The following is a 12,833-nucleotide window of genomic DNA, read 5'->3' on the forward strand; positions in this document are numbered from 1 at the left end:
CACAAAGACTTGAGACTGGACTTGTAAAAAACGACTTTTGACCATCTCCGTACCTAAGACTGAACAGTGACGTGTGTGTGTGTGTGTGTGTGTGTGTGTGTGTGTGTGTCTGACCTGTAGCAGGGTTGCTGACTGTGCAGTCGTCGCGCTGGCTGCTGTCCAGAGGGCAGGCGGCAGCGGTTGACCACAGGAAGGTGTACACACACTGCTCAATGGCGGAGATCAGAGTGGGCCGTGAGTCCTGGACAGATAAAGGAGCACACGGCCACCGCAGTCAGAAAACCATGGAGCCTAGTATGTGGATGTACAGCCGACTGTAGCAGCCACAGGTTAGCTGATAGTTACTGTTGCAAATTCACTTTAATATTTCGTGTTTATCTGTTTAGAGAATGAAAGTCTGTGTCTCAACGAGATTACCTTTATAAATAAAAGTTAAATAAAAATAAGAATTTCCCCCATATAATTAAAAAACAAAGCCTCCTGGGCTCCTGGCCTTCACAGGGCTAACTGGTCAGGATGCATATTCCTTGGCCAGGACTTGTGGGTGGAAATCGCCACCAAGAAATCAAAATGACTGGTCTTCCACATGAACAATAACATATACAATAATTAGCCTAGGCACTGCAGATAGCAAAAAGCATTTCACATGAAGGAACTAGGCCTGAACGATATGAGGAATGCGTGCAATAGACGGTAACATTGTTCAGTGCTGCAATGATGATATAACTTGTGAGAAATAACAACTGCAGTTAATATGCATACTGAAGTGTGTATATCAGCTATACAGTTCCTATGTCTTTCAGCTTTAACAGGCACACTGCTAACATTGACTGTAGGCTAACATCCTAACACAATGCATAGCTGCAGGTTGAATTAGGTTAGCTAAGTCTAGGTAAATCATTAGGTAAATCTTGTGTGACTGTTTGTATTCAACATGTATGTTCATAACAGGACGATGAAATTATGATTTATGGAGTGAGTGAAAATGTGTAGTGTTTGAAAACAGTATTCAGCATTTTCATGCCGGGGGCTTTTATCTCCCACGGTATGTCTCACCACTTTGTCCTTGTCACACTGGAAGCGGATGATGGTGCTCTTCTTCCTGATCCCGTCAGGACAGGGCTGCCCGTTGGTGTACTGCAGCTTCAGGACGCTCCCCTCCCAGGTAGGACTGGACTCCACCTCCCCTAGATTCACATACTCGTCTCCTGCCTTCAGACAGGAGGCTGCGCTCGACGGACACGAGCCTGTCGTGTAATGGCAGAGGTGCAAAGAGTGCTTTGGATGCATATTCTTATTTGTGCTCCTTTAATAAATTATTTTAAAAGGTTAATGACTGTTCATATTTTTTGTTCAGGTTTTTTTTTTTTTTTTTTTTTGTGAAACCACAGGCCCTTGAAGCCTTATAAAATGTGTGTGTGTGTGTGTGTGTGTGTGTGTGTGTGTGTGTCGATAAATATTTTTAAAAATTATGTATTTGTTAAAACTGTAATCACTGCAAACTCCTCGCACAGCCACAGATCTATTTATCTTAGTTTATGTATTTGTTACTTTTGACTTCTGTACTGTTAATTTGATTTTTTTAAATTCATTTTTATTTTCATTATTTAAGTGATTTCAAATAATAAGATAAATTTCATCTCCAAATGTAAAAAATGATTAAAAAAAATTTAATAACAACAAAAAAGGGGAATTTTGTTCAGAGGGCTAAAATAAACCTGGCTTTCAGGAGGTTAATGATTCAGACACTGGGACTCTGCAACAAGAGAAGGGATTCAACCAGATTTGGAAATTCCCTGCGATCAGGTGCCAAATGCTAGTACAGTTTGTTTGGGGATCTGTTAAATATTAGGAGATGAACATGGGGAGACACACACACACACACACACACACACACACACTGGAGGACACTGACCTTCCTGCTGCACCAGGGACCTGCAGACGTTGATGTAGAAGAGCTGCTTCGCGTCACCACTAGAGGCCTCCACCTCCCAGTTCCGAGAGCTTAAGGCCAGGGAGGACAGGTCGTAAGAGTGGCCCTGGTCATCACTGAGGACAAGAGGACACACACACACACGCACAAACAGGTACACACACACACACACACACACACACACACACACACACATACAGAGTGTTACATGCAGAATGTGAAAATACTGTGTGTTTGTTCAAGTAAAGTGTGATGGTCTCTTAAGGCAGAGGTTTTCAAACTGTTAGTGAAAGTTGAAAGTGAAAGTTGACTTTCATTAAGCCACGCACCCCAATTTGAAATGATTTGATTGGGGGAGGAGGGGGAATGAAATAATATCACGTTTCAAAATGGGTGGTTTAACACTTCAAATAGACAGGTGACATGGAAAGAGAGAGAGAAAAGGAAGAGGAGCAAAAGGAGCAGAAGGTGGAGGAGAATGCGTTACTTGTAGGAGCAGCTGGTGGTTTTCACTGGGATGCAGGCCAAGGCAGTGCGCCAGCTGAACATGTAGGTACAATCTGAAGTTTCCCTAAGGAACACTGGTGCACCCTGGACATGAGACGACACAGCACACACAGTTAGTCACCACTGGTATGGTGCTACATCCAGGAACTACAATAATCCATGAGCACACTGCTGGCCCCTACCAATCATACACTCAGAGAAACTCTAGTGCTACAAATTATAAAGATTAAGGCAAGTAAGAGGAGCTGTGGCATCAGCTGCTCTCTCTCCCTCTCTAATCAGTGTGTGTCTGAGTGGAGGGGAAGACCCACCGGGTGCATGTCAGGGTGGCAGGAGAAGTAGATCTCAGTGGATCTGTGGTAGATCTTATGACAGACGTCTCCATTGGTGTAATTCAGGATGAGCTGGTCACCCACATAGCTCAGAAGCTGGTTTGCCATACCTACACATACAAACACACACATAACACAGAACACAGAACAATATCTGAATCTGATTACTGTCATATTTTCACGTGCCAAGGTGCTCACTTCGGAGTCTCGTTGAACTAGTTTTTCTAAATTCATTACCTGCAATCCTGTGTACGGGGCTGCTGCCCTCCTCCACCTGGCAGGAAGAGACCAGCTCACTTCCTTTGTCTTTGTTGGTGCAAACACCTCGGCTGAGCCCCCCGCACACCGACAGATGATACTTGTACTTATCGTTGCTGACTGGAAAATCTCGACCCATCAGGGAAGTCAGGTCAAACTCATAGCCCGTCCGAGGGTCTCGAACACGGCAGTTGTCACCTGGAAGGATGGGTTTGGAGGATGAGCAGACATGAAAACAGTCCTGTCTCTTTTGCATCACGAGGTTTAAATCAATATATCAGGGAGATAATGTACTACTAAAGATCAGACACGTCTCATTCAACACTAATAAGGCGGATATGATGCAGTCCTTTTATCATTATTCTGTTGTTTTTTGCTCAATTACTACTAGGGATTTTAGTGTCCCAATATCTAAAGACATTTCTATCATAAATAGACAGATGGTATAGTCGTTTTTACCTTTGGACTTTGTGATAGGGCAGGCCTCAGAGGTCCTCCAGATGAAGACATACTCACAGTTGTCTTTACGGTCAAACACTGGGGAGCCCTGGACACAGTCACACACACACACACACACACACACACACACACACACACACACACACACACACACACACACACACACACACACACACACACACACACAGTTATTATTAAGGTATTATTACCTTACACATCTGTAGGTCTACTATGACAACCTTCTCTTATAAAACAGGACCTGTTTGCTGTTCTATCCAGATTGAGGGAAACAATGCGTGTTTTCAAAGTTATCTAATGTGGACTCAGATAAAATTTAGGTAAATATAGGTAAACCTTCATCATATTCTTACAGAAGTACAAAGATGCCTTGGTTTTTGTACACCTGAAATTGGTTAGCTATAACTGTAAGCTTCTACAGTAGAAAAAAATCATCAATCGTCACTCCACATCCTCACTCTAAAGTGTGAAGTTGCTGTGAGCCGCTGCCTGCACCCTGTCCTTTCCAACAGGTGTCCTAAAAGTAGCACCTGACGCCTGGGGTTTTAATTCCAACAGATAAACGTCCAGAGCTGCTGAAGTGTGGCTGTAAATGTTTTGCTGAAATTGGCGAGGCGGAAAACCAGTATGTGTTTGTGTATGATGTTAAGTAAATTCCAATTTCCCACATTTCACAAAATGATTACACACAAGATATTTGATAAAAAATCATCAGTAATGTGGATATGATGAAACAAGTAGAGCCAAATAACAGAACAATTATAACAGTCTAAAAACTTCAGGAAACTGTATCTCTTAACTTAAGCCTTTTTCTTAAGCCTTTAAAAGTAGGACATGAGCACCACATAAGCCGTATGGCAATGTAACAATATCCTAAATCCCAATATCTAGTCTCATACCACAACATGGATATAGCATCAATAACATTGCCTACTATTGCCAGGTTTTAATGCTCAACAGTGCAAAAAACAGAGCCCTGAAAGTTTCAATTCCATTTACACAGGAGTACAGCGCCCTCCTTATGATATATACCAGTGGCCCACAATACAAAATGTGTCTCACTGATAATCGTATTAAGTCTATGGTATATTGTATGCACAAATGTATCCTTATCAAAGTAGTAACGATTCACTGATGCTGAAATGAACAAATCAGGGCTCCTTTAAAAACGAGTCAACTGACAGACTGGAAGGTTGCACTGGGAGCTCTGACACTCACTGGGTTGGCATCACACTGGAAGATGATGCGGGTGGAGTAGCGGGATGTGGCGCCACACTGGTCTCCGTTCTGGTAGACAATGCTAATGGAGCCATCCTCCGCCACCTGCGGGCTGGACTGGATATATCCCAGGTTGTGACTGGCCCCGTCAATTTTGGCACAAGCACCCAAAGGACCCACTGCAGGAGAGAGCAGCTTAATGAAGACACAGTTACAACAACAGTGGACTGGAGCTGAGCTCACCTGTGTATGTACTAGCCAATATTCATTATCTTTAAATCTGACCATTTTCCAATACTATTCGCAATTGTATACTTTGATTTAGCCTGCTGGCTCTTTTATATGACTGACTGTAGTTCACTGTACATCGCTGGACTACATCTTTTACTTCTGATGGTCCATGCTAAGAGAGTTCTTCTGTGACAAAGAGCTTCTTAATCTCAGTACGTCTAAAAAAAAAAAGGCTAAAATATAAAACTATTCTGTGTTTCTTCCAAAATTGTATTTTTGTCAGGGTAAAAAAACCCTCTGAAACAGCATTTAGACCATCCTACAATGCAGACAACACATGGCACGTGCACATGCATACTGACCAGGACAGTCAAGCACAGGAGGAAGGGGTCTGCAGACGTTGATGTAGAACCTGCGTGACTTGGCCTGGTCTGCAGTGTCTATGGCAATCCAGGGACTGTCTTCCTCATCCCTGGTCAGGTGACTCAGGTCATATTCATTGCCATGGGAATCTGGACAACAAAGGGAAATGTTTATTCATACACACACACACACACACACACACACACAGGAAAAAGAGGAGTCTTCCCAAGGGTTCTGTGCTTAGGGTAGCAGTTCTATGTAGAGCTGCAATGACTGAAAGAGCCCTCTGATTCAATTTCTATACCATGAATCCTGCTGTAATACAATGGATTCTGGCTATGTCTCTATCAAAGATGATTTTCCAAACTCAGTGCTCGTCCCGCCTATGGGCCAAGACCATTGGTCATTGATAAACCAATCATAGTAGGTTAACTGACTGTGTCATCAGGCATCACTGCACTAACTGTTCGTCTTTTGATTTATTGATGCTGTAACGTTTCCGAGAACAGAAGGAATCACCAAATTTAGTCTTGCTGAGAATGAGAATGAGAGCAGTTCCAGACATCAGGAATTGCCACATAATTAAAAAATGTGGATGTGGTGATACACAGGGACCGAATCCAGGGTAACAAAATGCTTTTAGACACACTGATGGTTTCAAATGGCAGCTGAAAAACCTCAGAGGACTCTAATACCCAGGAATCCTGTAATGTTACTGTACTCAAGACACATATTAACCAACCGGGCCAGTGCTTAATCACCACAGGATCCAGACCAGACCAGAGGGGCTAATTTAGTGTTCCATAAAAGTTGAAAGTGTCCTCCACTGAGGTAAACTGATAGCTTTCTAGAATTTATTTTCAAGGTCTTCAAAGTATGCATTTTTTATTTGTTTTTGATTCACCACTAGAGGACCACACAGGCTCATATGAGTAGAAATAGGATGTTTCACACGCTGCTTATGGGTAGATTCTGTCTTGTTTAGCATAAACACAGTATCTGACCTAATGAAAATAAATAATGCTTATTGCTAGAAAATGTTAGATATTGGGTTTTATCATTTTTAAGTTAAATGGTTCACTAAAATATGCTTCTCTGCCCTCTTTTCTGGCAGCAGAAAAATGAATGTTAAAAGGCAGAAATAAGTTAAAGACTCCCTCAAGCCATGGAATAAACCCCTAAAAATCAACTCTGTTCATCAATATTATATATTTAGAAGTTTTTTCCCATGATAAAACTTTCCTTAATGCCTTAAAACTGTCTATAACTCTACACCTTGCACTCATTAAGTATGTGCAAATCAGTGAATATGCAAATTGCCCCCCACCCCCAGTCTGCTCACACTCTGGCTTTTGACTTGTATTAGATATGTGAACCTCTTAGTGACACAAATATTGTCCCTAATAAGCAGCAATTTCGAGTTGGTCTTGTTAATTTCATGAAAATAAAACACTTGCATGGGACAGTTCTGAATCCGCTGAACCAGGAAGTCCCTATAGAAACACTCATCAATGTTGAACCATAGTTAAATCTAACCATTTTTTTTTTTTTTTCATGAATCTCTTAGTTACACTAATATTGTTCATGTGAAGCAGCCATTTCGAGTTAGTTTGGTTGATTTTTCTGAAAATGAAACACTTGATTGATTGGCTGCTAATGACATCCCACTAACCCGTCAGTTAGTAGGATTTGTACCAAATCTAACAGGCCCAGGAAACGTCTGAATCTAAGATTTTAAGGGCGTGCACAGACAACCTCCACCTTCAGTAGAGGACTGTGAAAACTCCTCTCTAGTGACAGACTGTGTGTATGTTTCGCCCTCACCTATAACCTGGCAGGTGACTTGGGCAGGGAAGCAGGCCAGAGCAGTGGAGAACTCCAGGAAGACATCATGGGTGGTTTGGCCAGATGAAGTCATTTCCTCCCGCAGGAGTTTTAAGGAGCCAGGGTGGGCGTCCAGATCACAAACAAAATTAATGATGAAAGTGTCCCGAGTTCCTGATGGAAGACACAGAGGAGAAAGACAATACAAAGAATCATCATCAAGCCTTCAAATCAAATCTTACATCTGTCTGCTTGGCCTTTTTCTGCTGCATGAGGGATTTCCACTTTGTCCCATGCTAACATATGGGGTCTCTTAAGGTTCAATTTTTGCTCAATTTTATTATCAGTGTATATGGTCTCCCTCGGCCAGATCATTAACAAACATAAAAATTTCCATTCATTGTTACACCGAAGACACACAATTGTACCTTCCTTTAAATCTCCATAACACTGCTGGTCTGGTCACTCCATGTTACCTGTGGGTTTGTCCAAGTTGCCTTTATATGTCAGTGTGAGCAGGCCATCGGAGTAGTGGAGGGTCCTCTGCACCCCCACTGGGTTGACAGCATGCCCATCCTCCAGCTCGCAGCCGGCCATGTCCTTGCCACATGCTGGCAGGTCTGAACAGAAATTCACCTGCATGGTGGTGGGGAAGGGAAATAATGCTTTGGTACGGTTGTGAAGGACATTTTGTGTGTTTGTCTGTGTGTGTGTGTGTGTGTGTGTGTGTTTGTGGTGCAAAGATCTGTCCTACCATGAAGGTTTTGCCATTGCCCTCGGCCTTGTATCCAGTTGTGGAGGCCAGAAGCTTGAGGTTGAACTCAAAGCCGGTGTTAGGATCCACCACAGAGCAGCTCTATGAGGGAACACAGACACATACACACATTTATCACGCTGATCGGGAAACTCCTGGGACTCCATCAAAACAGCTTAAAGCAGTGGTTCTCAATCCTTTTTAATAATGTATCCCCTTTGAAATATTTTTTCAGCCTAGTACCCTCTGACCAGTGCAAAAAAAAGAAATAAAAGCCTATATAAAGACCTCCACAACAACCTGATAGCTATGATATTTTGTCAGCTCTGTTTTTGCTTTTTCTCTTCTTTCTCCATGTTTTCAGCTATATCGCTGCTATGTTTCAACCACAAATCAATTTTATTTGTCTATGTGTTTGTTGAACTTATTATACACTATATTACCAAAAGTATTCGCTCACCTGCCTTTACTCATACTATGAACTGAAGTGCCATCCCATTCCTAACCCATAGAGTTCAATATGATGTCAGTCCACCTTTTGCAGCTATTACAGCTTCAACTCTTCTGGGAAGACTGTCCACAAGGTTGAGGAGAGTGTTTATAGGAATTTTTGACCATTCTTCCAAAAGCGCATTGGTGAGGTCACACACTGATGTTGGTCGAGAAGGCCTGGCTCTCAGTCTCCGCTCTAATTCATCCCAAAGGTGTTCTATCGGGTTCAGGTCAGGACTCTGTGCAGGCCAGTCAAGTTCATCCACCCCAGACTCTGTCATCCATGTCTTTATGGACCTTGCTTTGTGCACTGGTGCACAGTCATGTTGGAAGAGGAAGGGGCCCGCTCCAAACTGTTCCCACAAGGTTGGGAGCATGGAATTGTCCAAAATGTTTTGGTATCCTGAAGCATTCAAAGTTCCTTTCACTGGAACTAAGGGGCCAAGCCCAGCTCCTGAAAAACAACCCCACACCATAATTCCTCCTCCACCAAATTTCACAGTCGGCACAATGCAGTCTGAAATGTACCGTTCTCCTGGCAACCTCCAAACCCAGACTCGTCCATCAGATTGCCAGATGGAAAAGCGTGATTCATCACTCCAGAGAACGCGTCTCCACTGCTCTAGAGGTCAGTGGCGGCGTGCTTTACACCATTGCATCCAACGCTTTGCATTGCACTTGGTGATGTGTGGCTTGGCTGCAGCTGCTCGGCCATGGAAACCCATTCCATGAAGCTCTCTGCGTACTGTACTTGGGCTAATCTGAAGGTCACATGAAGTTTGTAGCTCTGTAGCAATTGACTGTGCAGAAAGTCGGCGACCTCTTTGCACTATGCGCTTCAGCATCCGCTGACCCCTCTCCGTCACTTTACGTGGCCTACCACTTCGTGGCTGAGTTGCTGTTGTTCCCAAACGCTTCCATTTTGTTATAATAGAGCTGACAGTTGACTGTGGAATATTTAGGAGCGAGGAAATTTCACGACTGGATTTGTTGCACAGGTGGCATCCTATGACAGTTCCACGCTGGAATTCACTGAGCTCCTGAGAGCGGCCCATTCTTTCACAAATGTCTTGTTTCACAGTCTGCATGCCTGAGTGCTTGATTTTATACACCTGTGGCCAGGCCAAGTGATTAGGACACCTGATTCTGATCATTTGAATGGGTGAGCGAATACTTTTGGTAATATAGTGTAGCACAGTCTGTTTATTTTAGGATTTATGCATGGCTGATATTTTTTAAATCAACATTTAAAAAAAAAACTAATGTGGATGACTTTATTACAGTGAGGAATACTGGTGTGAAGAAAGTTTGAAGTCTCTGAGAGTTCATCTTCATGTTGTAGTGAAATGAATGGAAACCAGTGGCTGGATAAAAGGGAGGAAAAATGATATCACAGTTCTAAAATATAACTGCTTGCTTTAGGAAAAGCTTAACAGAGAGGTGAAGCTGATGCATTTTGTAGATATTAGGCTAAACATGCAAGATCATTGGTATGGTGGAGCATCTGTCAAAATAATTTTCATCTGACTGTGTGCGTGGATAAGTACGTAGCCAGTAAGAATATGCTATCTTGTAGGTGAACTCACATTGTTCATGGTGGTCTTGATGGCACAAGCTGCCCTCGTCTCCCACATAAAGTTGGCAGTGCAGTTTTGATAGTCCAGGAACCGCGGGCTCATTGTCTGCACAAACACAGGAAACACATACACACCTCAGATACTTAGAAAAACTGCATTATTAACAAACCAAACCTCAGGTTTTTCATAGAGCCATCAATATTGTTCACTGGGGCTGAACAATTAATAGAAATATTATAAAAATCGCAATATGGCCAAATGCAATATCCAGACTGCAGGAGCTGCAATTATTTGATAAAGACAAAATCTTTGAAAAAAGTTGTACATAAAACACCATGGTGCTACAGAGATGGCCTGGCCTGCAAATTGTATTTTCTTTTTTTAAAGATTTTTTTTTTTTTTTTTTTCTGCTTTATTTGTCACAGGCACCCCTGCAAATTGTATTTTTTACACATGTAAGAAAACATGTTTGTTTGGAACAGACATGGGTCATGAGAAGGTCACATCAATCCTTTCTTTTCTTAATAAAAGAACCAACCATTAAACTTTTGATCAGCTGATGAACAGCCTATTTCAGTTTAATGGTTGTTTGCAATAAATTGCTTACTCAATTTTTTTTTTTTTTTTTGTCTCACTCCCATTTCTTCTTTTTGCATTTTGAAACTCTACTTAGAACCTTCTTAAGATCCAACAGTGCAAAATGTAAATTCTTGCAATTTCTCAACTGGTCTTAAGATTTTGATTAGGAATGTAATACATGCTATTTATTTGCCCATATTAAATGTAACTGAATGTTTTGGAGCTAAAAGAACAAATAACCTACATTATTCATCCTAGTGACAGCTATGAGTTCATTAAAAACTTGTTGTCAGCTACTTGCTGACAACTTTATTTCACTTCACAAAATATTTAGTGGGTTGCAGGACAAATAGTGCCTCTACATGACTCCAAACAGGAAAAGGTTGGGTAACTCCTGCTCTAGAGCGATTAAAAACCACAGGGACAATTGTACAGTTATTACACAATCAAACAAACCACACCACATCTACCATATGAGTGTTGAAAAACACTGACTGGCTGCAATCTGATTTTAAATAAGCAGTACAAACAACCATGTTCTAAAACTGCAAAGTGCAGGTTTAAAATAATGCTGATATCTGGAACATGCTATAGGTCCACTGCCACACATATTTACTATTTGAAGTCTAGCAACTCACTGCAGACTCCCTGGAGCAGACCAGGTGGATGCGTGTTGTGTATGTGAGCTGTAAGCCTTCTGATTCGCAGGCCGAGCCGTCGGTAAACTCCAGCAATAGCCGGTCAGGCCCCTCGATGATTGGGCCCCGCTTGGCAACACCCATGTTGCTGACTGCCACAGTTTCTGTCGTAGAGCCCTGGGGACAAACAAAGGACACAATTCCTAAATTTCACATCAGAAAACAGCATTCGTTGTACAAATGCCCTAGAAAAAAAAAGATTTATTTATTTAAATGATCCATCGCTATAATGGATTCTTTAGTAATATCTAGTGGCAACCAGTAAAACCACAATAATATCAACTTCATCTCTTCTACCACAAGTACTGGCCTAAGCTCCATCCTCTCTCCCCCTCCCACTACTGAAACTGAAACAAAGTAGTTCCACCAGTTAGAAAGCAAGAGGGCTGGAACATCAATAATGAATCCCCAACAAACGTGTTGTTGTGCATCATTTAAAGCATCTTTTCAGCTTTGGGTCACCAATGAAAATCATGCTGTTTGGTGGGCCAGGTACATGTCATCCATTCTAGAGAACAACACTCTCTGGGAGGTGCTTGTTCTTACCACAGGGAGCGGGTTCCCAAATACTACTATATAAGGTAAGAACCCAAACGGTCACATTAAATCTGTCAGTATACTTCACGAGATGCAAGATAAAACCACATAAGTCCAGCAGACACGTCTTGAAACACAGTATGAAGTATACTCTGTGAGAACTGTGTTTCTTTTTATGCCACTGCATGCCAGGAGGGGGCTCAGAGCAGTCACAGGTCGCCTGCTGAAAGCCAGCTTGATGCCGGAAACACAACAGAGAACACTAATGGCTGCGGTGATAAATGACAGAATGGCTACAGTATATCTAGCAATGAAAAGAAGATATTTTGGAATCTTCCAAATACCTGAGGAATGTGTCTGTGAGATCATGTGACAGGACACGATTTCAAAAATGTAAGATGAAAAACACCACTCAAGGTTAAAACTACGTTTATGTACCTACTTCATGAATGCAGCAAACAGAAAAAGTAAAAAAAAAAATCTATCTATCTATCTATCTATCTATCTATCTATCTGATATCTATATCTATCTATAGATATCGACATAGATATAGATATTTTACTCAGTAGAAGTAGAATATAAGGGCGGCACGGTGGCGCAGTGGTTAGCGCTGTTGCCTCACAGTGAGCCTCACAGTGGGTTCGATTCCCACCCAAGGTCCTTTCTGTGTGGAGTTTGCATGTTCTCCCCGTGTCTGCGTGGGTTTCCTCCGGGCACTCCGGTTTCCTCCCACCATCCAAAGACATGCAGGTTAGGTGAATTGGAGATGCTAAATTGCCCCTAGGTATGACTGTGTGTGTGAATGTCAGTGTTTGTCTGTCTGCCCTGCGATGGACTGGCGACCTGTCCAGGGTGTTTCACTGCCTTCGCCCTATGTGCGCTGGGATAGGCTCCAGCACCCGCCCCGCGACCCTAGTGAGGATAAGCGGCTTAGAAGATGAATGAATGAAGTAGAATATAATGCCAACTGGCACTGGAAGTAGCCAATGAGTCAAAGTCAAAGTTGAAGAATGTGCCAACAGCCTCACTGGCGACTCACCAGCCATGTGACA

General features: G+C 42.3%; 1 protein-coding gene across 1 annotated transcript in view; it reads right to left on the reverse strand.

The window, feature by feature from the left end:
* Positions 1-12,833, reverse strand: part of igf2r (insulin-like growth factor 2 receptor) — a 66,389-nt gene that overhangs the window by 24,507 nt on the left and 29,049 nt on the right. The window contains exons 19-32 of the mRNA XM_030046846.1: positions 11,184-11,360; positions 9,976-10,071; positions 7,898-7,999; positions 7,620-7,779; positions 7,144-7,317; positions 5,319-5,468; positions 4,726-4,904; positions 3,490-3,577; positions 3,010-3,228; positions 2,752-2,882; positions 2,421-2,524; positions 1,916-2,049; positions 1,057-1,247; positions 115-241 (exon numbers count right to left, since the gene is read on the reverse strand). Coding sequence (XP_029902706.1) covers positions 115-241; positions 1,057-1,247; positions 1,916-2,049; positions 2,421-2,524; positions 2,752-2,882; positions 3,010-3,228; positions 3,490-3,577; positions 4,726-4,904; positions 5,319-5,468; positions 7,144-7,317; positions 7,620-7,779; positions 7,898-7,999; positions 9,976-10,071; positions 11,184-11,360 — 2,032 coding nt within the window. The remainder of the gene's footprint in view (positions 1-114; positions 242-1,056; positions 1,248-1,915; positions 2,050-2,420; positions 2,525-2,751; positions 2,883-3,009; positions 3,229-3,489; positions 3,578-4,725; positions 4,905-5,318; positions 5,469-7,143; positions 7,318-7,619; positions 7,780-7,897; positions 8,000-9,975; positions 10,072-11,183; positions 11,361-12,833) is intronic.

The sequence above is a fragment of the Myripristis murdjan genome, chromosome 24 (genome assembly GCF_902150065.1).
Source record: "Myripristis murdjan chromosome 24, fMyrMur1.1, whole genome shotgun sequence".
NCBI lineage: Eukaryota > Metazoa > Chordata > Actinopteri > Holocentriformes > Holocentridae > Myripristis > Myripristis murdjan.